The sequence below is a fragment of the Cricetulus griseus genome, chromosome 5 (assembly GCF_003668045.3).
Source record: "Cricetulus griseus strain 17A/GY chromosome 5, alternate assembly CriGri-PICRH-1.0, whole genome shotgun sequence".
Lineage (NCBI taxonomy): Eukaryota > Metazoa > Chordata > Mammalia > Rodentia > Cricetidae > Cricetulus > Cricetulus griseus.
The window spans coordinates 182,443,294-182,469,161 of NC_048598.1; the positions used below are offsets into that span (position 1 = coordinate 182,443,294).

Here is a 25,868-nt window from a genome sequence, read left to right on the forward strand (position 1 = left end):
AGTAGTTGGTTACAAAATAAAACTTAAGGGGCTGAAGAGATGCCAAAAAGTTTAGAGCACTTGATGCTCTTGCAGGACTCAGGTTAAGTTCCTACTGTCTATATGGTGACTTACAAATATCTAAAACTCCACATCCGAGGATTAAAAAAGGCCCTATTCTATCTCTGTGAGGAGCAGGCACACTCACAGTGCACATATATACATGCATATTAAACACTAATACACATACAAGAAAAAAAACCTTCAAAAAAAAAAAAAAGGGTTTCCAGCTACAACAATAAAATACAACCACAAGGAAAAGTCAGCTGTGAATGGTAGAGTAAGCCCTTGCGAGATAGAGATAGGTGGATTTCTGAATTTGAGGCTACCTTGGTTTACAGAAAAAGTTTCAGGACAGCCAGGGCGTCACAAAGAAACCCTGACTCAGGGAAAAGAAAAAGCAGCGGGTATACAGTAAATACTACATTATTTCAACACTGTTTACATATTAATAAAGACATTCATTTAAGTAAACAGCAACTCTAAAAGTGGAAAATAAGCAATAACACAGGTATACTATGTCAGATAAAGTAACTTTAAAAAAAAAATGGTTGTGACATCTTAAGATTACTAAAACTTAGCCAGGCTTTAGTGGCAAACGCCTTTAATCCCAGTACTCGGGAAGCAGAGGCAGGTGGATCTCTGTGAGTTCGAGACCAGCCTGGTCTACAGAGCGAGTGCCAGGACAGGCTCCAAATCGACACAGAGAAACCCTGTCTCAAACCCAACACCCCCCCCCCCAAAAAAAAAACCCTAAAATATAGAACTATCTGAAGTCTCAGGAAGTTTAATATCCCACAGGATCATGTTTAAACATTGTTACAACTGATAAACACTTGAAAGTATCTAGAATCGGAGGCTAGGGGCTCAGTGCTACAGTGCCTAGCAGACTGTGGGTTCAATCTCCAGAACTGCTAATTAAGTAAAAAGATAAGAATTAGAGGCCAGGCAGTGATGGAGCATGCCTTTAATCCCTGCACTCAGTAGGCAGAGGTAGATGTATCTCTGTGAGTTCAAGGTCAGCCCAGTCTACAGAGCTAGTTCCAGAATAGTCAGGGCTATACAATGAATCCCCTTCTTGAAATCTCACCTCCCACAAAAAGAATAAAAAAGAATTAGAGGTTGAGAGTAAATGAGGCTGCAGACTAGAGTCATCTAGTGAAGGGACAAGACAAACGTGAGGGGAAAGAGCAGACACTCCAGTTCAATGAGAAGGCCTAGCTCTAACAGGACATAGGTGTAAAAGCACATGTTAAAAAGGCAAAAACAAAAAGAGAGAAAAAGATTTCAAAAGTGATCTCACAGAGTAGACAGAAAATAATCACTTTTTTTGGGGGGGGGTTTTCAAGACCGTTTCTGTGTAGCTTTAGAATCTGTCCTGGAACTCTCTGTAGACCAGGGTGGCTTTGAATTCACAGACATCTGCTTGCCTCTGCCTCCCGAGTGCTGGGATTAAAGGCGTGCGCCACTAATGCCCTGCTCCAGTGGACAGAAAATAAAGGAAATACATGGAGAGAAAATGCTGACTGGCCAGCATTACTAAGGAAAGCTAAGAGGCCCTAGGCATAAAAAGGAGCCACCAAGACTGGAAACTCACTCCATGGAAACCAGGGGATGGGATAGAGACATGGGAACAAAAATGAGGAATAAGTAGTAATTGGGACAACCTGCTACCCCCCCCAACTCTGCCATAAGCAGAAGAAAAGATCCCCCTCTATACGAATTAACATACCCAGAGAAGAAGACAAGTGTCAGGGGTTTTCATGAAAGTACCATCCACCGACCCAAGGCAAGCTTGGTGGCCACATGTAACCTGTACATGTGACCACAACTTCAGACTCACTTCTTAGAACTCCATTTTAAACACAGATAGCCAGAAGACCAGATTACAAAGACAATCTATACAAATGATAAGGAATGTCACCCCTTGTGAGCACACATGTACACAGACAGACCCACATGCACAATATTTTTAATTATTTTTAACTATATGTGCTAAGTCTGTCCACATGAGTGCAGGTGCCTGCGGAGGCTCTAGCCTACAGCTAAAGTTACAAATAGTTGTGAGCCACCAGATATAGTTGCTGGGAGTCAAAGCTGGGTCCTCTGGAGGAATAGTCCATGCTCTTAACTGCTAAACCATCTCTCTAGGCCCAAATAAATCTCAGTGCTCTTAACCTCTGAGACATCTCTCTAGCCCTATCCTATATTCTTAATAAGATCACACACAGTGGTAAATAAGGCTTCCTATGGACCTATTTATAGCAGTAACAAAAACATTTAGAGATATCCCCAATGGTCACACTGCGGCCCACTGTATCCTGAAAGACTATGCTGCCTTTCCAATGGTATGAAATCCACGAATACAAACACCTTGATAGTAGTCAAGGTCCATTACCAACCAAAACCACCACTATTTGGTTGGCAAGATGGCTCAGCATGTAACGGTGCTTGTCACAAAAGCTTGAACGGAATTTGAAATTAGTAACAACGGAGACAAGAGAAAACTAAGTCTAAGAGAGCTGTCCTCTAGTCTCTACACATGGGCAGAACTATGCATGCTCATGCTCATACACACTCTAATTATAACAGTAACAGTATTACTACTGAAAATACCCACAAAATAGAGAGTACTATTACATCCATCAGTCTCTTTTTAGCTAGCCAAAAGTTAACATCTATATAAAAACTGTGGGAATTCTCTTGGAAAAGAGAAATTGACAGAAGAAAATAAACTTCTGCTTTCTACATAATAAATTTTATAATGTTTACATATATGATTCTGATCACACTAATAAAAAGGAGAAAAAGAAAAATGATTTTGACTAAAGTTTTTGAAAACTGAAGAGAACCTTAAATTAAGCCACTTTGGTCACCACCACTGTTAAATCCTTATGGAGAAAGACTACACTACAAGTAAACACAGTAGACCAGACTCCAGCAAACACTGTCTGTTGGTCTGTCTGCCCCGTTACCTCTGCCACCTCAGGAAACAGGGGCAAACATCAGGGACTGGTGAATACTAACATGTTATTTCAAGAAAGGTCCACTCGGGGACAGTAGGGAATGCTCCATCTATTCAGCTTGTTTTTGGATCCTTGTTTTCAGTCTCCACATAGCCACAAAAAATATAGTTGGTAAAACTGAGACTGTGAAGGGCAAATTTTCTGTTACTTTCCTAACTCTAGTTAGGGTAAAACATGTCTTCTCAGCCGTCCTTAAGCTGCGGCATAAACAACACCTAGAAGAGCTAAGGGGCAGCCGGGCATTGGTGGCGCAGGCCTTTAATCCCAGCACTCGGGAGGCTGAGACAGGCAGATCTCTGAGTTCGAGACCAGCGTGGTCTCCAGAGCGAGTGCCAGGATAGGCTCCAAAGCCACACAGAGAAACCCTGTCTCGAAGAATCCCCCCCCAAAAAAAAGAGCTAAAGGGCGTGTGTGTGCGCGTGCGGCAGTGAAGAGACCATCTGCTGACACAATGACTGGCACAGGGCTTGCTCGTGAGCTATGGCATCAATGCACACCTGTCATGCAGTACTGACATAGCCATCAGAAGACGGTAATGCACACAACATCTTTTGTTTGAGTTTTGGCTTTTTTGTTTGTTTGTTTGTTTTCTCTGTGTAGTCCTAGCTGTCTTGGAACTCACTCTGTAGACCAGGTTGGCCTCAAACAGAGAGATTCCCCATCTCAAAGAATCCTGCCCTAGAAATTCAATCACATAATCTCTGCTCTGTCAAACAGGGCTCATGTTGTGTGTGGTGGTGTACAATTTTAATCTCAGCATTCTGGAGGCAGAGATGTAGACTTCTGCAAACTGAAGACAGCGCAGTCTACATAGCAAACCACCCAGAGCCAAAGAAAAAGAAAAAGGAAATGGCTGTTAACTGCTTTTCCACTGATATATTCTCAAAGGCAGTGGGGTGCTAGAAGTCTGCTGTGTGCCCTGATGAGCACAGTCACTCTCTGTGTGAATGCCGACACTGCTGGGTTTTGTTTTGTTGCTATTTGGCTGCATTTTAATGTTATGGGTCAAATGAATAACAGTCTTGAAGAAGTATCAACAGTCATTATATTCCTGAACTGGTTGTATTTAGAGGGCTTACTGTTTTCTTTCTTTCTGTTTATTTTGGTTGGGGTTTTTTGTTGTCGTTTTTGTCTTGGTTTTGAGACAGGGTTTCCTTATAGCTTTTGGAGGCTGTCCTGGAACTTGCTCTGTAGACCAGGCTGGCCTCGAACTCACAGAGATCTGCCTGCCTCTGCCTAAAGGCATGTGCCACCACTGCCTGGCTGTTTGTTTGTTTGTTTATATTGAGGCAGGGTTTCTCCCTGTAACCAACTGGCCTAGCTGTCTAGAACTCACTCTGTAGACCAGGCTGCCTGCCTCTCGAGTGCTGGGACTAAAGGCACCACCTCTCCCAGCCAGAACATCTCTTTTAAAAGCATCTTCAATCATACAATTATAGTCATCTGACCAGTATTTGTTATACTTATAACAAGTACCAACCACTTTCCTACATATAGCAGTCACCATTACAGAGTGAGGGAGGAAAAACAAGTCAAAGGATGTAAGATAAACCCTGCTGTGTAAGAGGGTATCAGGGGTGTGTCAACAAATACTTCCCAGAAGGAATCGATACACAGCAGAGCTGAGTCCTTCAGTCCCACAACAGGCTCTGCACCACAAAGAAGATGCAAAGAGGAAATTAGTTCTGTGGTTTCAAAACGAGTACTTTGATAAGGAATGCAAGAGAGCCAAGTCACAAAAGCTGGGAAAGCATGTGTCTTCCGGCACAACCTGGCAAACGTGGACTACCAGAAATCCTCAGAAAAGGAAGGAAACCCATGGGATAACCCTGTAAATACAGATAACTACTGATGTGCAAGTACCTTGAGCTTACGGGTCTGTGAACACAAGTGCATAAGTTCTGTGCAAATAGTTCACAACAATTTTATTGAGTTCTCCACTGAAAGGGAACAGAACATATTCATTTTTCAAGTTAGAGGACTCACTTGATATATTTGCAGCAACAGAAAAGCAGAACTTCCCAGTTGTCAACATGTGTCCTGGTCCTTAAAGTTAGCAGAACAAACCACAGCAGAAGCAAGCACAAGCATTTACCTCTCTGCCTGTGAGGATGTGTCTTGCCAATTTCACTTTTGCAAAGTTCCCCTTGCCGATTGTTTTCAGCAGTCTGTAGTTTCCGATGTGAGGCTGTTCATCTGCACAGGAAGCTATTGAGTTTCTACACCGAGCTCCAGAGCGCCCGGTGCGGGAGGCGACTTCTTGCCTCCCATCTCCATGTGAAGTGTGCTGCAAGGTAACAAACACAGAGACAAGGAAGTCAGAGGACATGCGGTGCTGCATCTGCTGCAAGAAACGGAACATGAATGCCTTCTTTCACTTCAATCGTAAAGGACTGAACCTCCTGATATAAAGTGATGAGGAAAACAAACTTAGAAGAAACAGATCAAGGGTTATAACTCAATCAGGTTCCCAGAGAGCTAATTCCAACTTATGATTTTTCCAATTTACCACGGAGTACATTTAGTAGGAACTGTACTTCAAATTTTGCATTGCAACTGTTTCCTGAACCACTGATACAGAGTGACAATCTAAAAGCACCAATAGGTCATGATGGAGAAGTAAAGACCAAAACTATACAGTACATAGTTCAGCCAGCTCTTTTGGGATACAAGTATTTACTTAATTAAATTATCCAAGATATACAACACTTTCTTATAAAATAGGTTTATTTTATAAATAAACGCCTTTAATGCCAGCACTCAGGAGGCAGAGGCAGGCAGATCTCTGTGAGTTCCAGACCAGCCTGATCTACAAGAGCTAGTTCCAGGACAGCCTCCAAAACCACAGAGAAACCCTGTCTTGAACCTCCCCACTCCTCCCCCCAAAAAATAGGTTTATTTTAGGTAATATTTGCAAAATTGTAGGCTAATTTAAGTACTCCAAGCACCTTAAGGTGCAGCTAGACTAAGCTATGAAGTTTGGTAGGTTAAGAGTAATAATTAGAATGGCATTTGCAGTAATGTATACTACAATTGTAACTCCACTGTCAGCTGACTCGCATCTGTATTTTAAAAAGGTGACTATCACATAAAACAGAACTTAACTCTCAGCAACTGGCCAGGCATTGGTGGCACACGCCTTTAATCCCAGCACCCTGTCTCGAAAACCACGCCCCCCCCCAAAAAAAACCAACTCTCAGCAACTGTACCTGTATGCTGTATGTCTAACCCTCAACACAGCCTTCGAAAGAGCAGAATGTTAAATGTCACCGTACACTGACGACAATGAGCCAATAGCTAATTAGTGAGAAATTACCATTTCTTGCCACATTCAATCAACTTTTTTCTTTTTATGTATCAGTTTCATTTTAAAGCATTTTGTTTTATTTTGATTTTGCTCTTTACTTAAAAAAAGCTATGCCTGGCCAGGTGGCACACCTATAATCCTGGTACTCAGGAAGCTGAGACAGGCAGAGCTCTGTGAGTTCCAGGCCAACCTGGTCTACAAAGCAAATTCCAGGACAGTAAAAGCTGTTACACAGAGAAACAAACAAACAAACAAGAGCCATGCCTGAGGCTAGAGAAGTGGAACAGACTCAGAGCACTTGTCATTCTTGCAGGAGATTCAGGTTTCATTTTTGGCACTCATAGGTTGGTTCAAAACTATCCATAATTCCCTATTCTGGCCTCCAGATACCAGTCACACATGGTGCACAAACACACAAGCAGGCAAAACCCTCAAGCATATAAAATAAATAAAACTAAAACCCTTCCAAAATGTTTATCATTTCTTCTATGGAAAATCAACTAGACATAGGTGGCCATGGTGATGAAAGCCTTTAATCCCAGCACTTGAAGCAGATTTCTATTAATTTAAGGCCAACCTGATCTACACAGTAAGTTCCGGAGGTACATAGTAAGGCCCTGTCTCAAAAAATGAATGAATGAATGAATGAATGAATGAATGAATGAATGAAAAGCAACTAGACAATGCCGGGCGTTGGTGGCACACGCCTTTAATCCCAGCACTTGGGAGGCAGAGGCAGGTGGATCTCTGTGAGTTCGAGACCAGCCTGGTCTACAAGAGCTAGTTCCAGGACAGGCTCCAAAGTCACAGAGAAACCCTGTCTCGAAAAAACCAAAAAAAAGCAACTAGACAAGCATAAATCTTGAAAAGATTTTTAAAGTTCTACTCAAGACCAACTATTACAAATTTGGTAATTCTTGGCAAGTCAGTTATATTTAAATTAAATTGACTCTGTATAAACCTTTTAGGTAAATGACTTTCAATAAAGGGACCCAGAAAGACACTGGAATTCAACTAGGGAGAAGGGGATTTTATTTCCACAGGAGATGTTTGGCAATGGTGCCCTGCTTGTAGAGGCCAATGACACTATAAACTTCTATAACACACAGGACTGGGCCGATGGCTCAGCCAGTAGAGGTGTTTGCTGCCATGTCTGACAAACCTGAGCAGGATCCCCAGCATTCACACGATGGAAGGAGAAAAGAACTTCAGCAGGTTACCCTCTGACCTCTATGTATACACCACAGAATATTCACCAAGCTACCCAAGAAGTAAATAAGTATAATAAAAAAGGTTGAAATGGAGCAAAGAATTGCAGTCCAAAGCTTGCTATGGTAGCACATGTCTGTAATCCTAGCACTGGAGAGGCAGAGGAGGGAAGACTGCAAGAGGCCAACCTAGGCTCCACAGTGAGTCAAAAGCAAAACCAAAACAAGCTAAACAAACAAAAGCCCACAGTACTCATACGGACAACAACAAAAACTATTTCAATGTATCAATCATTCTATTGGAGGGACATGAAACTTGTGCATTTCCCCTAAAACCTGATCCTACCTTTTCCCATTATAAAGATTCATTCTCTGTATCCTGTACAGAGAGCCGATGAGTCACGGACAGTTGCTTCCTCTCAGTTTCCTCTCACTTTCAAGTCAATCCAGGCTCTTCAATCTCTCAAACCTCACTTCTCCATTGCACCCATCTTGGGTAGCAGGGCATATCTCAACCCTCTTCTAATATAGCCTCTTCAGCTCCTCACACATCAACACCAGAGAACAAGGCTCTGGTCTATTTCTTTTTTTTGTTTGTTTGTTTTATTTGCTTTTGAGACAGGGTTTCTCAGTATAAACAGCACTAGCTGTCCTGGAACTCACTCTGTAGACCAGGCTGGTCTCTAACACACAGAGATCCCCCTACTTCTGGCTGCCAAGTGCACCATCCAGCCCAGCTCTGAATCTAGCTCTTTTTTTTTTTTAAAGATTTTTATTTATTTATTATGTATACAACATTCTGCTTCCATGTATATCTGCACACCAGAAGAGGGCACCAGATCTCATAACGGATGGTTGTGAGCCACCATGTGGTTGCTGGGAATTGAACTCAGGACCTCTGGAAGACCAGTAGGTGCTCTTAATCTCTGAGCCATCTCTCCAGCCCTGAATCTAGCTCTTAATCTACTTGTTTACCACTCTTAGTCTCATTCCACATGCCACTAATACTGAAAACAACACAGCTTTACATTATGATACACCATGATTGACAGCAACTGTTACACACACCACACCTTTGGTGTTGTGAGACAGGGTCTCTCTCCACTGTGTAACCTTAGCTAGTCTGGAATCCCTATGCAGATCAAACTATCCCCAAACTGAGAGAGCCGCGTGGCTCTGCCTCCCCAGGGCTGGGATTAGAGCTCATCACCACCACACCCCGCAATAGCCATGTCTCACCGTCCCTCTTTTCACTAGACTGTCCTTTCTGTCATGTCACTCTCATCTCCTCAAGGGAACTCTACATAATGAGCTCAGAGAAATCAGTCTATAGTACACAGGACTTCAAATACAGCAGGCATCAAACTGCTAAATAAACAAATAGTCAAGCACACTTGCTTGGTTGGGGATTGTACAGGTAAACTGCTAGATGTACTCAAGAGAAAAGGTGCTTACCTAGCACATGTGAGGCCCTGGATTCAATTCTCAGTATGGCAAAATAAAGTAAGTAAATAAGTAATAATGGTGACAATAATAAACCTGACCATTAGGTCAATGGTTTTGGATTACTGAGTTGTTTTTGTTTGTTTGGGAGGGGGCTGATATTAAAGGTGTGTACCGCCACCCCCACAAAGCTGGATTACCCAGTTTTTGCACTGAAATACTTCATCCAGAAAAACTTTAAAGAAGCCCTACTGTTTGGAGTGGAACTGTGAAAAACCACTTCACATATTTCTTTAATCACAATAGCAATGAGGGGTAGATGACGTTACACTTTTTCATAATAAATGTTACACAAATCTTAAAATTGAAGGCCTGCTTAAGTCTCTAACAGCAAACTTTTCCTGCACACATTACCCACTGAGCCCTTCCCTTAAACACAGCTTCAGGTATGCATCTTCCTCTTTCTGCAAGCACAGACTCTTTCAATCATGCCAACCTTTAAGAAATCAGTCTGGGGGCCAACGGCGGTGGAGCACGCCTTTAATCCCAGCACTGGGGAGGCAGAGGCAGGCGGATCTCTGTGAGCTGGAAGCCAGATTGGTCTACAGAGTGAGCTCCAGAATAGCCAAGGTTACACAGAGAAATCCTGTCTTGAAAAAACAAAAAAGGAAATCAGTCTGGGGCTGGAGAGATGGCTGAGTGGCTAAGAGCACCGACTGCTCCCCAGAGGACCATGGTTCAATTCCCAGCACCCACAGGGCAGCTCACAACTGTTTGTAACTCCAGTTTCATGGGACCTGACACTCATAGCAAAACACCAAAGAACATTAAATAAAAATAAATAAAATTAAAAAAAAAGGAGGGCTGGAGAGATGGCTCAGCGGTTAAGAGCAGTGACTGTTCTTCCAGAGGTCCTGAGTTCAATTCCCAGCAACCACATGGTGGCTCACAACCACCTTGAATGAGATCTAATGCCCTCTGTTGGCATGCAGGCAGACATAATAAAGAAAGAAATAAGGAAAATCTTTAAAAAAAAAAAAAAAAAAAAAAGGGAAATCAGCATAGCCAGACAGTGGTGACACACACCTTTAATCCCAACACTCAGGAGGCAGAGACAGGCAAATCTCTTGAGTTTGATGCCAGCTTGGGCCAGGGATACACAGAGAAACCCTCTCAAACAAACAACCACAAAAACCCGCAAACCAAAAAAGGAATCACTCTGCACTGACTTAATGGCATGTGTCTTTGATCCCAAAGACAGATAAGAAGCAGAGGCAGGTGGCTCTCTAGGAATTTAAAGCCAGCCTAATCTATGAAGTGAATTCCAGGACAGCCAGGGCCACACAGTAAAACCCTATCTCAAAAAAACCAAAACTGAGCCAAAAAAAGAAAAATCACCCTGAAAGGAAGGTGGGAGTCTGGCTCAGTAGTAGAATACTTGCCTACCATGTCTATCTATGCCAGGAGGTTAATTACCAGCACCACACACAAAAAGTAGTGTGAGGTTTTAAGAAAGGAGAAAGAAGGTAATCTCACTGGAGTGAAATCCAGAAGATAGGTATAGGGACAGAGGTGTGGTGAGCCTTAAATAAACTATCAATGATTCACTTTTATGTATTTATTGTGTCAGGCTTACCCAATTTATTCATCTCATTTTATCTCAGTAATTCAACAAATACTTGCTTACTGGTCATCTATAATAAATGAGTTCTCTCTAGATATTTAGAATAATACTAATAAGCAAAGCAATCCTGCTCTCAAGAGGTTTTAGTACACCATGGGAAACTGACAAAGCACAATGATTATAAGAAATTTGTATGGGTGATCATGGTGCAAGCCTTTAATCTCAGCACTCGGAAGAAGAAGCAGGCGGATCTCAGTTTGAAATCCAGCCTGGTCTACAGAGCGAGTTCCAGGATAGCCAGGGCTACATAGAGAAATCCTGTCTTGAAAAACCAAAGTGGGGGGACTATGTAAATTACCATGCAGGCAAAGCACCCATGCACACTAATAGTAGTAGTAGTAATAATAATAATAATAATAATAATAATAATAATAATAATAGTAATCCTAAATTGGAGAACTGTTGGACAGCAGCAATAAGGAGAACATCATCAGTGTGGGAACAACTGTTAGCAATCTGAACTAGGGCAGGGCAGTGATGGCACTGCACGACTTTAGTCCCAGCACTTCGGAGGCAGAGGCAGGCGAATCTCTGAGTTCACAGCCAGCTCAGCCTGGTCTATAGAGTGAGTTCCAGGACAGCCAGGGCTTTGGTTTTTATTTTTTGGTTTTTCAAGACAGGGTTTCTCTGTGGCTTTGGAGGCCATCACCCAGCCAGGGCTATGTCATAAATAAATAAATAAATAAATAAATAAATAAATAAATAAATAAATAAAAGATTCTGACCTAAAATTAAAATGTGAGGGGGAATCTGGCTGTAACATGTCACCTACTGATCACCAAGTTGATTCGGCTGAGCTGGCTGGCAAGGAGGAGTCTCCTTCCTCCCTCGCTGGTCCATGTGCACCACCCCAGCTGTGCACTTGATCAAAGAGAAGATCTTCCGGAATAGAAGAGGACCTGTCTTTGGTCAAAGTTATATGAGGAGCTGTGCTACCCTGCTAGAACCTCTGAACTAGAAACTTTAAGATCTCAATTAATAAAAATGGAAAAAGAACTAACTTACACAAATTTCATACTAAATGGCTGCCAATACAAATTTTCATGTAAAATGTAACACAAACCCCACAATATTTAGGTTCCTCCCAGAAGAAATACAGACAAAACACCTCCTGGTCTGAGCTTCAAGATTAACCATGGCTGCACAGTTTAGGTGATTAGTAGTGTTAAAGAATCCTAGATTGGGACTGAAGAAATGGCTCAGTGGTTCCTGAGTTCCAGAGGTCCTGAGTTCAAGTCCCAGCAACCACATGGTGGCTCACAACCATCCGTTATGAGATCCTGTGCACTTTTCTAGTGTGCAGATATACATGGAAGCAGAATATTGTATACATAATGAATAAATAAAATATTTAAAAAAAAAAAGCTGGGGCGTATGGTGCCGCACGCCTTTAATCCCAGCACTGGGAGGCAGAGGCAGGCAGATCTTTGAGTTCGAGGCCAGCCTGGTCTCCAGAGCGAGTGCCAGGATAGGCTCCAAAGCTACACAAAGAAACCCTGTCTGGAAAAACAAAAACAAACAAACAAACAAAAATCCTAGATTGGGACTGAAGAAATGGCTCACTGGTTAAGAGCACTGACTCCTCTTCCAGAGGTCTCAAGTTCAATTCCTAGCACCCATATGGTGGCTCACCCATCTGTAATGGGATCTGATTTCTTCTGGTGTGCACTCATATACATAAAATAAATAAATATTTGAAGAAAAAAAAAAAAAGAATCCTGAATTGGAGCCAGGTGTGGTGCCTTTAAAACCCAGCACTCAAGAGGCAGAGACAGTACCAGTTCCAGGACAGCCAGGGCTATACAGAGAAACACTGTCTCAAAAAAAAAAAAAAAAAAAAAAAAAGAAAGAAACAAATCCTAGGTTAAAGAGCTGGACCATCCCAGTCAGCTTCTATTACTATAATAAAACACCTGAGGGGCTGCAGGGATGGCTCCGTGGTTAGGAGCACTACCTGCTCTTCCAGAGGATCTGGGTTCAAATCCCAGCACCACCCGGCAGCTTACAACTATAATCCAAGTCCCAGGGGACTCAACACCCACAGCAAAACACCAATGCACATTAAATGAATTAAAAAAAACTGCAATAAAATACATGAGATAATTAACTTGAAAAAAAAGGTTTGTTTCTTTATCTCACAGTTATTTCAGAAGGCAATGGTATAGCTAGCGGGGCAAAACTGTTCACTTCATGAGCTAGGAAGAAAGATTCAGGGAAAGGGCTGCCCCCAATGATATAAGGATTTCCTAATAGTTCCAAAATGGAGAATGAGGTTTTGCAAATAGGCCTGTGGGTGATATCAATAGTCAAACTGTCACACTCCAAAAACAAAAAGTCTATTTTTTCTTTTTCACCAGGAAAGTCGTCCTGAGTCAATGTCTGCTCTTTCTACTCCTACAGAAAGGCATATATGGGTCAGTAGATCAGATAAAAGCGGGTTTTTTTGTTTGTTTTTGTTTTTGTTTTTTGCCAGTGTACCAACTTCAAGAAAAGACAAGAGAACACACAGAGATAGAGAACAGAAATTATCTCACACCAAAGCCCAGGCTGGCCTGAAACTACATAGTCCAGACTGTTTCTAAACATTGGACAAGCACTTGTTTCAGCACCTCAAATACTTCTAGTGTCGTATTTTTATTTTTATTTTTAAATTTATTCTATGTGTATGAATGCTCTTCCTGCTCCTATGTCTGTGTACCACATGTGTCTGGTGCCCTTGGTGGCCAGAAGAGGGTGTCAGATCTCCCAGCTGGAGTTAGACAGTTATGAGCCAACATGTGGGTGCTAGGACCTGAACCCAAGTCCTCTACAAAAGCAGTAAGGGCCTTAACCATTGAGTCATCTCCTTCAAGTGTATTCTTTAAATTCTGTCAAATGGACATGAAAGCATTCCAGGAAGATTTTTTTTTCCCATTCAAACTTAATTTGAACTGCCAAATAGATGTGATACAAGCCAGAGGGTTTACACTCCCTGGCTCTTGCTTCTAGCCTGGAGATAAGCTCTGGAGCTAAAATTTGGTTGTATTTTAATTTAGAATGATAAAATTCAGAACCTTTTTAAAAAGATTTATTTTTATAGAAGAATGTTTTTTCTGTCCATATGTATATACACCACTTGCATGCCTAGTGCCCAGGGACATCAGAAAAAAGCATCAGATACCCTAGAACTAGAGCAACGGATGGTCTCAAGCTACCACAGACAAGACAGAAAGAAAGAGAAAGAGACAGAGAGACATCCAGGGTCTTGATTATATATATATATATATATATATATATATATATATATATATATATATATCTCCATCCATCCAGTTTGGCCTTGATCTACTCCCCAGTCCTCTGCCTCTCAAGTGCTGGGATTACCCACACAACTTGCTTACCACACAACAATCCCTGTTGAAATAAAGTATGAGGTACAATCAATTTATAGTAAACTGGGTATAGGTCTCTAAGCCAGTGGTTTTCACCCTTCCTAAGGCTGTGACAGTTCCTCATGTGGTGACCCCCCAACCACAAAATTATATTCACTATTCCATAAATGTAATTTTGCTACTGCTATGAATCGTACTGTAGATATTTTTGAAACCAGAGGTTTGTTAAAAGGGTCCTGACTCACGTGTTGAGAACCACTGGTTTGGTTTAAGAGCACTGTCTGTCCTTCCAGAGGGCCCAGGTTTGAACTACAGCAGGCAGCTAACTGCCATCTGAAACCCCAGCTCCATGGGGATCTAACAACCTCTTCTGTGTTTCCTGGCACAGTTACACTTGTAGTGCAGACAGACAGGCAGGCAAAACAATCATACACACAAAATAATAAAATAAGAAGCTTACAAAAGAGAAAAAAATAATTTGGGGCAAGTGAGAATTTTGAGCAAGTAAAGGTGCTTGCTGCCAAGCTTGAGTTTAATCACCAAGGCGCACGCCGTAAAAAGTAAAAGTTGACTTCCGGGACTATACACAAAATAAAAACTTTAAAGTAATGAATAAATGTCATTTTTAAAATTTTTACAAGATTCGCCGGGTGTTGGTGGCGCACGCCTTTAGTCCCAGCACTTGGAAGGCAGAGGCAGGCGGATCGCTGTGAGTTCGAGGCCAGCCTGGTCTCCAGAGTGAGTGCCAGGATAGGCTCCAAAGCTAGACAGAGAAACTCTGGAAAAACCAAAAAAAAAAAAATTTTTTTTTTTTTTACAAGATTCACTAAGTTGCCCAGTCTGACCTCCAACTAACTGACCATTATATACAATTCTGTCACCGCAGTCCATAGGATTGCAAGCATGTGCTAATATCACTCCCAGTTCAAACTACGACATAGTCTTACATTGTTTTATGTGTATGGGTGTTTTGCCTCCATGTATGTGTGTGCACCACATATACACTTAGTGCCCAAAGTGAACCGAGGGTGTTGGATCTCCTGGAACTACAGCTGTTTTTAAGACACCATGTGGGTGCTGGGAATTGAACTTGGGTCCTCTTTTACCCCCTGAAGCATCTCTCCAGCCCCCCATACTACATATTTAAATAAGCTACTATATAAATTACTTTACATGTTGCCTGAATATAGTGAAATAAGAACAAGAGTAACTATTCCTATAGTCCACAATCACACTTTCTTTTTTACTTGTTTTTTTTTTTTTTTAAGTTTTTTGAGCAGGGTTTCTCTATGTAATAGCCCTGGTTGTCCTAGAACTCACTTTGTAGGCCAGGCTGGCCTCAAACTTAGAGATCCTCCTGCCTCTGCCTCTGCCTCTGCCTCCTGAGTGCTGGGATTAAAGGAGTGTACCACACTGCCAGCTTGCACACCTTCTTTTAAAGTGACTCATGAAAACTCATACAGAGTTTGAAGTCAGCCAATTTAAATAGGCCATTCCAGGCCATCCAAAGCTACATGGTAGAACCCTGTCTTAAAAACAAAAACAAAACAAAACAAAAAAACACTCATAGAATCTGGAAAAAATCTCTTGTAAAAACCTAGATAACCAAAAGCCTAATTAGCCAGCTGAAAATTTCTAAAGTGTGGTCCCTGGGTGTGCCTGATCATTGTCTTGGAACCTGGCGGGAAGCAGCCAGCTTTGAGGTGAGAACTAGAGATGAGCATGTCAGCACCAGCAGCCCTCCAGGTATGTCTGCTCAGGTTAGACAGTACAGACTAGTTCCACAAAGCCTGGGTACTTTGCTCTGCTGGACAAGCAGGTCCTAACAGGAGCCATCTGGTTCTCAGGTGTTCAGTACACCCTCCACAGCACAGCTTCATAGGCTGCTGTACGCATTCCAATTTGTTCACAGGTTAATGCAGTGTCACCCAATCAACAGCTGGCTAGACATCACCTCCACTAGTTAAGTTCACAGAAGTAATGATGTGACCATGCTATACTAACTGCTGAACACCTGATGTAGCTGGTGTGGTAGGGCACACCTTTAGTTTGAGCATTTGGGGGACAGAGGCAGGAATATCTCTGTTTGAGGCCAGCCTGGTCTATATAGAGAATTCCAGGACAGCAGAGGTTGGTTCTCAACCTTACGAATGCTGTGACCCTTTAATAATACAGTTCCTCATGTTTCGATGAACCCCCAAAAATAAAATTATATTTGCTGCTACTTCATAACTGTAATTTTGCTACTACTATGAATCATAATGTAAATAGTTTCAGAGTCAGAGGTTTGGCAAGTGGGTGGAGACCCAAGGTTGAGGACCACTGCCACAGAGACATTAAACAGTAAGTAAATATCTAGAGCTGTTAACTAGCAAACCTCTACCTCCAGTCCTCTAGCAAACAATCCAGGCTTAGAAAGTGCCGAACGCTTTGAAATCTAAGTGAAAAATTCATTTCTAATTTGTCAAATATAAAAAGAGGATTTACTAAACAGATCTCTATGCAAATCAACTATAAAACATAAAATGAAAGCTAAACTTTCTTTCATCTTTAAAAAGCATTCTATTTTTGGGTCAGAGAGATGGCTGAATTCTTATGAAGTCTTGTAGACCCAGGCTGAGTTCACAGCACCCACACTGGGTGACTTACAACCGCCTAAAATTCCAGTTCTAGGAGGCTGGACATATCATCTTCTGGACCCAAATGTTTAACTAGTTTTTCTGAGCTACAGTGAACATTTATATTCCTATCCATAAAGATAAATAGTAATGTGGAAATCAAACACCTGAGAAAAGAATAGTGTATATGGCCGGGTATTGGTGGCGCACGCCTTTAATCCCAGCATTCGGGAGCCAGAGGCAGGTGGATCTCTGTGAGTTCCAGGGCAGCCTGGTCTCCAGAGTGAGTGCCAGTATAGGCTCCAAAGCTACACAGAGAAAGCCTATCTCGGGGTAAAAAAAAAAAAAAATAGTGTATAAGGAGGGAAAAAATATTGTTACAAATTATCTTTATTTATTTTTACACTACAGATAAAAGCCAAAGCTTCTTAAAAGCTAGGATGCATCTGTCCACAAATTTAATCTCAGCACTAAAGAGGCAGAGGCAAGTGGGTCTCTCTGAGTTGAGGCCAGCTTGGTCTACATAGGTAGTTCCAGGCCAGCCAGTTATATGGTGAGACATACTCTCAAAAAGAAGCCCCCACCAAAAAATAAAAAAGGCCAGGCAAACACTATACTTACCAAGCTACACTCTCAGCCCCATTTCTTACTTGATTCAATGAACAACTTTTTTTTTTTCTTTTTTAGATTTTCTGTTACTTACGAAGCTCCTACACCCAAGACACTGAACTCCAGGGTAAGCAATGGCTGCAAAGCATTAATTTATGCCTTTTTTGACACCACATTCACTAGTGACCAAAGGTGAACAGGCAACACAAAGGCTAGAACAGTATTCTTAACACAAGTGAATATAATCATTTAAATTTAAAATGCCTAGGATGTCTTTTGACACACACACACAGCTGTTCTAGTCATAATAACCAATGACCACCATCAGGTAAAAGAATTTTTTAAAAAATCATGGTACATCTGATGAAATATTAACAAGCAATAAAAAGAAATGAACTACTAGTATACTTGAAAACACAAATCTCAAAAGTATTACTTGCCCAGACAATGGTGGCGCACGCCTTTAATTCTAGCACTCTTGAGGCAGAGGCAGGCACCTCTCTTGAATTCAAGGCCAGCCTGGTCTACAGAGTTGAGTTTCAGAACAGCCAGGACTACACAAAGAAACCCTGTCTTGAAAAACCAAAACCAAAACAAAACAAAAAGCAGCATGCAAACCAAACAAAAAACATTATGATAGCCAGGGATACTTAAGTCAACCCTGTCTCAAAAAGAAAAAAGAAAAGGCAGGAAGGCCTGCAAGGCATTATGTTACGTGGATGAAGTCATCCACACTAGTAATGACAGCACTAAAGAGGAGGAAGCAGGGGGATGAGTTTGAGGTCAACCTCTGCTACACTGTGAAACTGTCCCAATTTTTTAATGATTTATTTATTTTCATCTTACATGCATTGGTGTTTTGCCTGAATGTATGTCTGTGTGAGAGTATTGGATCCACTGGAACCAGAGTTATAGACAGTTGTGACTTGCCATGTGGGTGCTGGGAATTGAACCTGGGTCCTCTGGAAGAGCAGCCAGTGCTCTTAACCACTGAGCCATCTCTCTAGCCCTGTCCCAATTGTTTCTTTTGTTTGTTTTGTTTTGTTTTGTTTTTTTAAGTTACACATTTTATGGCCCAACTTACAAAAATAAAAAGGTAAAGCTATAGGGTCAGAAATGAGATCTTTCTGGGAAATGGAAATGTTCTGTATCTTTAACTGGTGGTAGCTATATGACTGCTCATTAGAACGTCCACTTAAAAAGTGTTGATGGACTGGGGAAGTGGTGGCACACGCCTTTAATCCCTGCACTCGGGATACAGAGGCAGGCAGATCTCTGTGAGTTCCAGGTCAGCCTGGTCTACAAAGCTACACAGAGAAACCCTATCTTGAAAAACAAAACAAAAACAACAACAACAAAAAAAAAAAACAATGATCAAAGCCAATCAATCAATTTACTTGCTTCATTTTTGAGGTAGCAATAGATTATGATGATCAATCAGGTCAAAGGTAAGTTTCCTCATAAGAATGTAAAAAAGGTCTCAGGATTCGAGCCTGATTCTCAGCTATGGGGAGAATGAGGCAGAAGGCTCCCTGGAGCAGCCCAAGCAAGAACTATGGAATGAAGAAAGGAAGGCAGAGAGAGAAAAAAAAAAAAGAGAGAAGGAAAGGGGAAACGGGGAAGATGGAGGAAGAAAAGAGGAAAGGTCTAATTTAAGCTCTCTTAACTAGGTAATTTTCTAACCTATCTCAAGTGGAAGAACATACAATTGTATATTGATATAATACAGAGATGACTTCGACTAGGGGCTACATAAACAAATTACTCAGTAGCTATCAAGCTCCAAGTGGCATTCTGAAGATTAAAATGAAGGTACCAGACACCACTAGGTCACCGTGTCTAAGGATGGCGCGCAAAGCATGAGTACCGGGGAGCACGGAGGCTTTTCCAAAGAGATGGCATTTTCTTGCCAGCGGTTACCTCATAGCTCTGTATAATGAAAGGCCAGTGAAGTTTCTTTACAAGTTATTTGCTAAATGCTTTACAGAGCACAAAGCTGGGCCGGAACACTTTGGAATCCAATGAAAGGAGAAGGGTTCAAGACAACACACTTGGGCAGGTCTAACATTTCTTCAATACGACTTCTACACGTTTGTCACTCCCTACTAGCAACGCTGTTCCTGGCTGCTGTTTGATTTGTTCCTGGAGGTCCTTTCGAACAAAATTCTTTCTTTACATAGATTTGCTGGGTGTGCACGCTGGAATGGGCCTGAGAGCCTCTGCAGCAGAAGGAAAGGCCAGCTCAGTGGGTGTCCCTCAGCTGGGCAGCAGGACAGAGCAGGGCAGAGCAGAGCAGAGCTTCACGCCACATCTGCCTCTCGAAACTCTCAGCCTACTGCTTCCGAGCAGACTTAAGATTCGCCAGGACGGGAAGCTACTCCTTGATAAAGGCAGCGGCTCTCGAGCACAGACAGCTACTCTTCTGTCTTCGGAAGCTACGGGGGGGGGGGGGCACCAGGCTATCTGTCTGTCTCCCTCTCCCCCGCGTGGGGCACTTAGTTTCAGCGGTTGTCATTTAACTTGGTCCCATTTCAACGGGCCGTCCAGGACCCCGACTGCATCCCACCATCCTACCCACCCAGGACAGGCGGGCTCTGAGGCCGCGCGGTGCACGAGGAGAGCCGGGTTCGAACGCGCCCCGGCCGCGGCCGGCAATGCTCAGCCGACCGTAAGGAGGGCGCGCAGGCCGCAGGCGCGCGCGGCAGGACGGGGCTGCGCCCTGAGCCCCGCCGGCAGCGTCTGGCCTGGGTGGCCCCTGCCTGCCTGCCTGCCACCCCGCCCCGAGGGTCCGCCACCCACCCACCCACCCACCCGCTCACTCACGTTTTCAGTGTCTCGTTCATTCACCGTTGGCAAAGGGGTCCTAGTGGACATCTTACTGCGCTTTGACTCCGCACAACGCCAAGGCGAAAACAAAACCGCCCAGCTCCGGGCGCCCGGCGAGCAGCGGCCGCGAGCCTCCGGGGCCTGGCCTCCCCGGCCGGACTCTAGATCCCCGGCCTGGCCCGGGCCGTGCGCCCGCGGGCCCCGGGGCTCATTCTCCCCCAGCGCCGGCCGGCGGCCGCGGCGAGGAGCCCGGCGGAAGGGGGCCGCCTGGCTGGCGGGCGGGCGGCGCAAGCCTCCCGCAGCCGCGGCGCCGCGGAGCTCAGCCCCGGGGCTCCGCACAGCGCGGCCGGCGGCCCCTGAAGAGGCGGCGGCGCAGGAGGACGGAGCGCAGGCGAAGCGCGAGACAGGCCGCCGCGGCCTGCAGGCGCCGACCATGGAGGGGGCCGCGGAGGAGGCGCCCACGCCCTGCCGCCTTCCCTTCTCCGCCCGCTTTCCGCCCGGCCTCGCCCGCCGGCTGCCGCCGCCGCCGCCGCCGCTGCCCCGGCACCTCAGGAGCCTCACAGACCCAAGATGGCCGCCCCTCGGCTTCCTCCGCGGCCTCCGGCTGCCGGAAGTGACGCCGCCGCCGCCGCCGCCGCCTGGAGTCCCGCCAATCAGCGCGGCGGGAGCGAGTGCCGGCTGCTGTTGCTAGGGGCGACTCGTCCCGTTGGTTCTGAGCCGGAGGTGCGGTGCCGAGCGCGCAGGCTTGGTCCCTGGCGGCTCCAGCGGAGTTCCAGCGGTCCCGAGCGCCCGGGCATCCCCGACCGCTCCGGGTGGGCCCGACGTTTACAGAGCCCTGACCCCGGCCGGCCGCATCACCACGCCTGCAGATGCTGCTGTTTGCAGAAGCTCAGTCCGCTTTCCCCGGGCCACGGATGCAGCCAAGGATGGAGCTACCGCATCAGCAGTCAGTCACAGGCCTGGCGGAGAGCGCAGGAGCCGGGCCCCTGCTCCACAACTGAGGTGTCCATCGAGCGTCCAGTCATGAACCCGGCCCAGCCGAGTCCCCGCGCGGATGACAGAGTGCAGAGACCAAGGCGGCGGCGAGAATGGCATGCGAACTCGAAGACGCACCCAGGGATCCATAACTAAATGCCGGTAGGGGCTTGTACCGCAGTGTTTCTCTGTCCCCCACTCTCCCACCGCTGCCTGTCTCCCTCTTCCCTCTCCACTCCTCCTCTCGCTCCCCTCCCTCGCGTTCCCTTCCTACTTCCCTCTCCTGCTTGAGCCTCCAAGACAGTGAGGTTGCTATAGGCTTGGGCCGGGCTGAGTGACCTGCAGCCGGAGCTCTGAATAGGCTGGTCTTCTGGAAGCCCTCCTCACCCTGTCACCTCAATGTCTTCTGAGGATGGAATCCATTGGTACAGAGAAAGAGGGCCTGTGTAAGCTGTGTAAGCTGGGGTAATGCAAAGCGCTACTCATAGCCCACCTTGTACTGATTATTCATTAAGCCTCAGGGTAAGATGGGCAGACGCAGTGTGTGATCTAAAGTCTGGACAAGTTAGCTACTTAACTAGATCATCTGTGTTGGTTATAGTAGAAGGACCTAAACCCCATTCCTACAGCTTTAGAAATAGGTAGATTTGTGAGTGACTATACTTGGCTTTGCTTTCTTTTCCTTCTTATGTTTTGCTTGCTTGCTTTGGTTTTGTTTTTTGTCCCCAGCATCCCAATGCCTTGCTGTATCTGGGACATTTCCTTCCTCGTGAAACACAGACCTTTAAACACCAGTATCACTTCCAGAGAGGTCAGGGGATGCCGATACAAAACAACACAGGGTTAAGATACATTCAGAACTCCCATCTTGCCCTCCTAGGGTGGGGTGTGTGTGCTCAAGGGGACCGGCCGACCCTGTTTGAAATGTGACTCTCTTTCTCCCTTTTTGGTCAAGCAGAGACCTGCAGTGGCATTCCTCTGAATCAAGCGTTTGTTCCACACAATTCAGCTGAAATGTAGATTGTGATAACTGGAAGTGTGCTCCAGAGCAGGGAGGCCAAGTGTGGGCATCCAGTCTCACTGGGGGTCTGGGTCAGGGGAAGCCTATAGAGGGCATGCTCACTCTGAAGATGGGTTGATGGCTGGCTACACAGAGGCATGGCGGTGAGGAACGGCAGGATGGATTCAAACACAAAAAGGGCGAGCGAGAGCCAGGTAGATTTAGACAGCATGGCAACAGGTCTCCCCTCAACCCTGATGAATTCTGGTGATTCAACATTGTTTCCTGATAAATTGAGGAAAGCCTCCAAAAGGTTGTCAGCCTCAGGAAGGGGCTTTGGAAAAGCCTGTGGACACTGGAGAACATTCCACATCGGCCAGAGAAGTAACTGGACATGTGGCCTCCCCCAGGGGGATTTGCTCATTTGTGCTGCACATTAAACAGTGAGTCAGTGAATGCCAAAGGTGAGGAATAACGATGACAGCACTTAACCTCAAGGTTAGTATTTCCTAGTTTTCATGAAGTTTAAAATTGAAGACCCAGAATTGTAAAGGCTCAATAAAGACCTGGAAGTGAGCCGGGCATTGGTGGCGCACGCCTTTAATCCCAGCACTCGGGAGACAGAGGCAGGCGGATCTCTGTGAGTTCGAGACCAGCCTGGCCTACAAGAGCTAGTTTCAGGACAGGCTCCAAAGCCACAGAGAAACCCTGTCTCGAAAAACAAAAAACAATAAAACAAACAAAAAAAAGACCTGGAAGTGGCAGGCATGCTTGTGATTCATGAAAAGGAAAGGAGAGGAGCTCCAACAGGGCATGAGGAGGAGGAGAGCATTGCTCCCCCCAGAGGAACGCATGTGCTCCTGAACTTTGTGCATCTGAGATCTATCTGGAAAGGATGGGGCAATTAGACCCTAAACTGTTGTTAGAAGACACCTTGCTTTCCCTTTCAGAATTCTTGTTTCTTGCCTGGTTCTTCTCCCCTTTATTTATATATTTATTTAGATGGTCTTGCTGTGTAGCTCAGTTTGGCCTCAAATTCCTATCCTCTTTCCTCACCACCCCCCATGCTAACATTTCAGATGTACAACCGTTTGTTTCCTGTCTTCCTGTTAAAGCAGCACCTACCTTGAGCACCGTGACAAATCCATTGCAATTCGGAAATGCACTCGGGGCTGGGGACATGGCTCAGCAGTTGAAGCTCTTGGTGCTCAAGCAGAAGAATTAGATCTCCCAAAGTCCACAAAAATCCCAGGTGGGCAAAGCAGTCTTGAAAGACAGGATCGCTCTTTGGTCTAGAACTCCCCACCATTTAGGCTAAACTAGCTGTCCAATGGGCCCCAGGGATCTGCCTGTCTCTGCCCCCTCAGGCCTGGGATTACAAGCACAGACCACCACACCTGGCTTTTTTTTTTTTTTTTTTTTTTTGAGACAGGGTTTTGGAGGCTGTCCTGGAACTAGTTCTTGTAGGCCAGGCTGGTCTCAAACTCACAGAGCTCCGCCTGCCTCTTCCTCCAAAGTGCTAGGATTAAAGACGTGCGACACCACTATTAAAAAAAAAAAAGCGGCCATACCTAGCTTTTCTTAACCTGGGTTCTGGGGATGAGACTCAGGTCCCTGTTCTTGTACGGCTAGCACTTCACTTTCTGAGCTGTCTGTCCTGCACTTGGGAGACAGAGACAGGAGGATCTCTATGAGTTTGAGACCAAGCTAGTGTAGAAAGTTCCGGGCCAGCCAAGATGACATAGTGAGACAATGTCTCAAAAAGGGAGGGGGATGCTAGAGAGATGGCTGAGCAGTTACATGTACTTGCGACCCTTGTAGAGAACCTATGTTAGGTTCCCAGCACCTTCTGGAACTCCAGCTCCAGGGGATCCAATGCCCTCTTCTGGCCTCTCAGGCACAAGGTGTGCACACACACGCGCGCACACACACACAGTCAAAACACACTTAAAATAACGTTTTAATGTCATGTCAGGACAATTTAATGATAACTAGTGACAATAGCAACACCATCAAGTTGTGCATGCTCTACACCACAATTCTGTCCTAAATATTTACCCTCAAGTGTGCAGAACAGAGGCTGGCAAGGCAGCTCATCAGATGAGGGTGCCAGCTCCAACCCTGTCAACCCAACGGAGGAGAAAAATGACCCCTGCAGGTTGCCCTCTGACTTCTGTGCCTGCCTTGGCTCTTATGTGAATAGACACAAATAAATAAATAAATAAATAAATAAATGTAATTAAAGACTTTTAGTTATTGTTTCTTTTTTTGTTGTTTGTGGGGTTTTTTGTTGTTGTTTTAAATGGTTTTGGTTTTCTGAGAAAGGGTTTCTCTGTGTAGCCCTGGCTGTCCTGGAACGTGCTCTGTAGACCAGGCCAGCCTCAAATTCATAGAGGCCAGCCTGCCTCTGCTTCCCGATTAAAGGTGTTCAATATAATGCCTAGCTGATTTTAGAAAATTTTAAGTGAGCTGGAATGATGGCTCTTACTGAGGACCAGAGTTGGGGCTCCAGTCGTTATTTCAGGCAGCTGACAACTGACTGGAGCTAGGGAATCTGACACCCTCTTTTGTCTTCCACAGGCATTGCGGGTACATGCACAGACCCACACATAGACACACATGTATGAACATTATTAAAAGTAAAAAAAAGCCAGTGTGGTGGCTCACCTCTTTAATCCCAGTACTCAGGAAGGAGAAGTAGGTAGATCTCTGTGAGTTCAAGGGCAGCCTGGTCTACAGAGTGAGTTCCAGGATAACCAGGACTGTTATACAAAGAAACCCTGCCTTGAAAAACCATAAAAAAATAAATAAAGTGACTGAATCTCAAGAACACAATCTGAGGCTGGTAAATTGGTTCAGTGGGTGAAGTCCCACGCTGCCAGACTAGACGACCTGGTGCCTGCCTGCACAGTGGAAGGAGAGGCTGACCCCTGCAAATTGTCCTCTGACCTCTATGCATTCTGAGGTTTGCTGCCAGCTGCAACGGGTGGGATGAAAGTACAAAGCCCTCAGTGGTTCAGTCTCACAACTTGGTAAGTCTCTGATCTCAAATGGGCAACTCCAGATGAGGGCAGGCAGGACAAGAGGGAGCCCAAGAAGTTGTCAGGACAGATTCTGTTCCTGAGGCTAGAATACCTCCTCTCCTGTGGTGTGACCTCAGACATGAGCTGTCTGGGGCTGGCCCTCTGAGTCAGCCCTGAGTCCCACCTACACGCCTTCCCCGTGGGGTGTCAGGACTCAAAGCCTTCTTTCAGAATGAGGCCAGGAGAACCAAGGCTGTAATGTGACCAAGTACAGATGAATAATTGGTATGTTTAAATATTAATAGGAAGTAGCCTTTGTAGCCAAGGAAATTCAAAACAGATTGTCATAGAACAAGCTCTCTAATCTAGACCCAAGTCAAACAAATAGAAAATAAGAAAACCCTCGAAACTCCTAAATCTCCTTAATGATGGAAACCTACTCAGAAGAAATCCTACTTTTATGTAAAAGTGATGTCATAAGAATCAGTTTCAGTCTCTGAACATGGCAGCACACACACACCTTCCATCCCAGCGCTTGTGAAGCAGGAGAGCAAATGTCTATAGTTCAAGGCCAACCTGTTCTACACAGCAAATTCCAGCCCATCCAGGTCTAAAGGGGGAGACCCCGGCTCAAAACAACAACAGAGACCCACCAAATTCTTCTGAGGTTTTTTTGAAGGGCGAGGGGCAATAATGGGAACCAACCAGAGCTTTGTTCATGCTGGACAAATAACTGCTC

At 44.7% G+C, this 25,868-nt stretch overlaps 1 protein-coding gene, 1 long non-coding RNA gene and 1 other non-coding gene across 12 annotated transcripts in view; 1 reads left to right on the forward strand and 2 right to left on the reverse strand.

The window, feature by feature from the left end:
- The window catches only part of Mark3 (microtubule affinity regulating kinase 3), an 88,590-nt gene extending 67,890 nt beyond the window's left edge, over nt 1-20,700 (reverse strand). For 4 of the 10 annotated variants that reach the window (XM_027416704.2, XM_027416701.2, XM_027416699.2 and 1 more), the window contains exons 1-2: nt 20,129-20,698; nt 5,161-5,352 (exon numbers count right to left, since the gene is read on the reverse strand). In XM_027416704.2, the coding sequence (XP_027272505.1) occupies nt 5,161-5,352; nt 20,129-20,566 (630 nt within the window). In that variant the 5' untranslated portion in view covers nt 20,567-20,698. Of the gene's footprint in view, nt 1-5,160; nt 5,353-20,128 lie in introns of all 10 variants that reach the window. The other 6 variants (XM_035445345.1, XM_027416697.2, XM_027416696.2 and 3 more) reach the window with 3 other exon arrangements.
- Nucleotides 17,387-17,519, reverse strand: LOC113835839. The gene has a single exon (XR_003485589.1). It is a non-coding gene; the product is annotated as a small nucleolar RNA SNORA13 (small nucleolar RNA).
- A 127-nt stretch (nt 20,701-20,827) lies between the features above and the next one.
- On the forward strand, nt 20,828-24,350 carry LOC118238863. The gene is made up of 2 exons (XR_004770186.1): nt 20,828-23,358; nt 24,172-24,350. It is a non-coding gene; the product is annotated as an uncharacterized LOC118238863 (long non-coding RNA).
- The last annotated feature ends 1,518 nt before the right edge of the window (nt 24,351-25,868 follow it).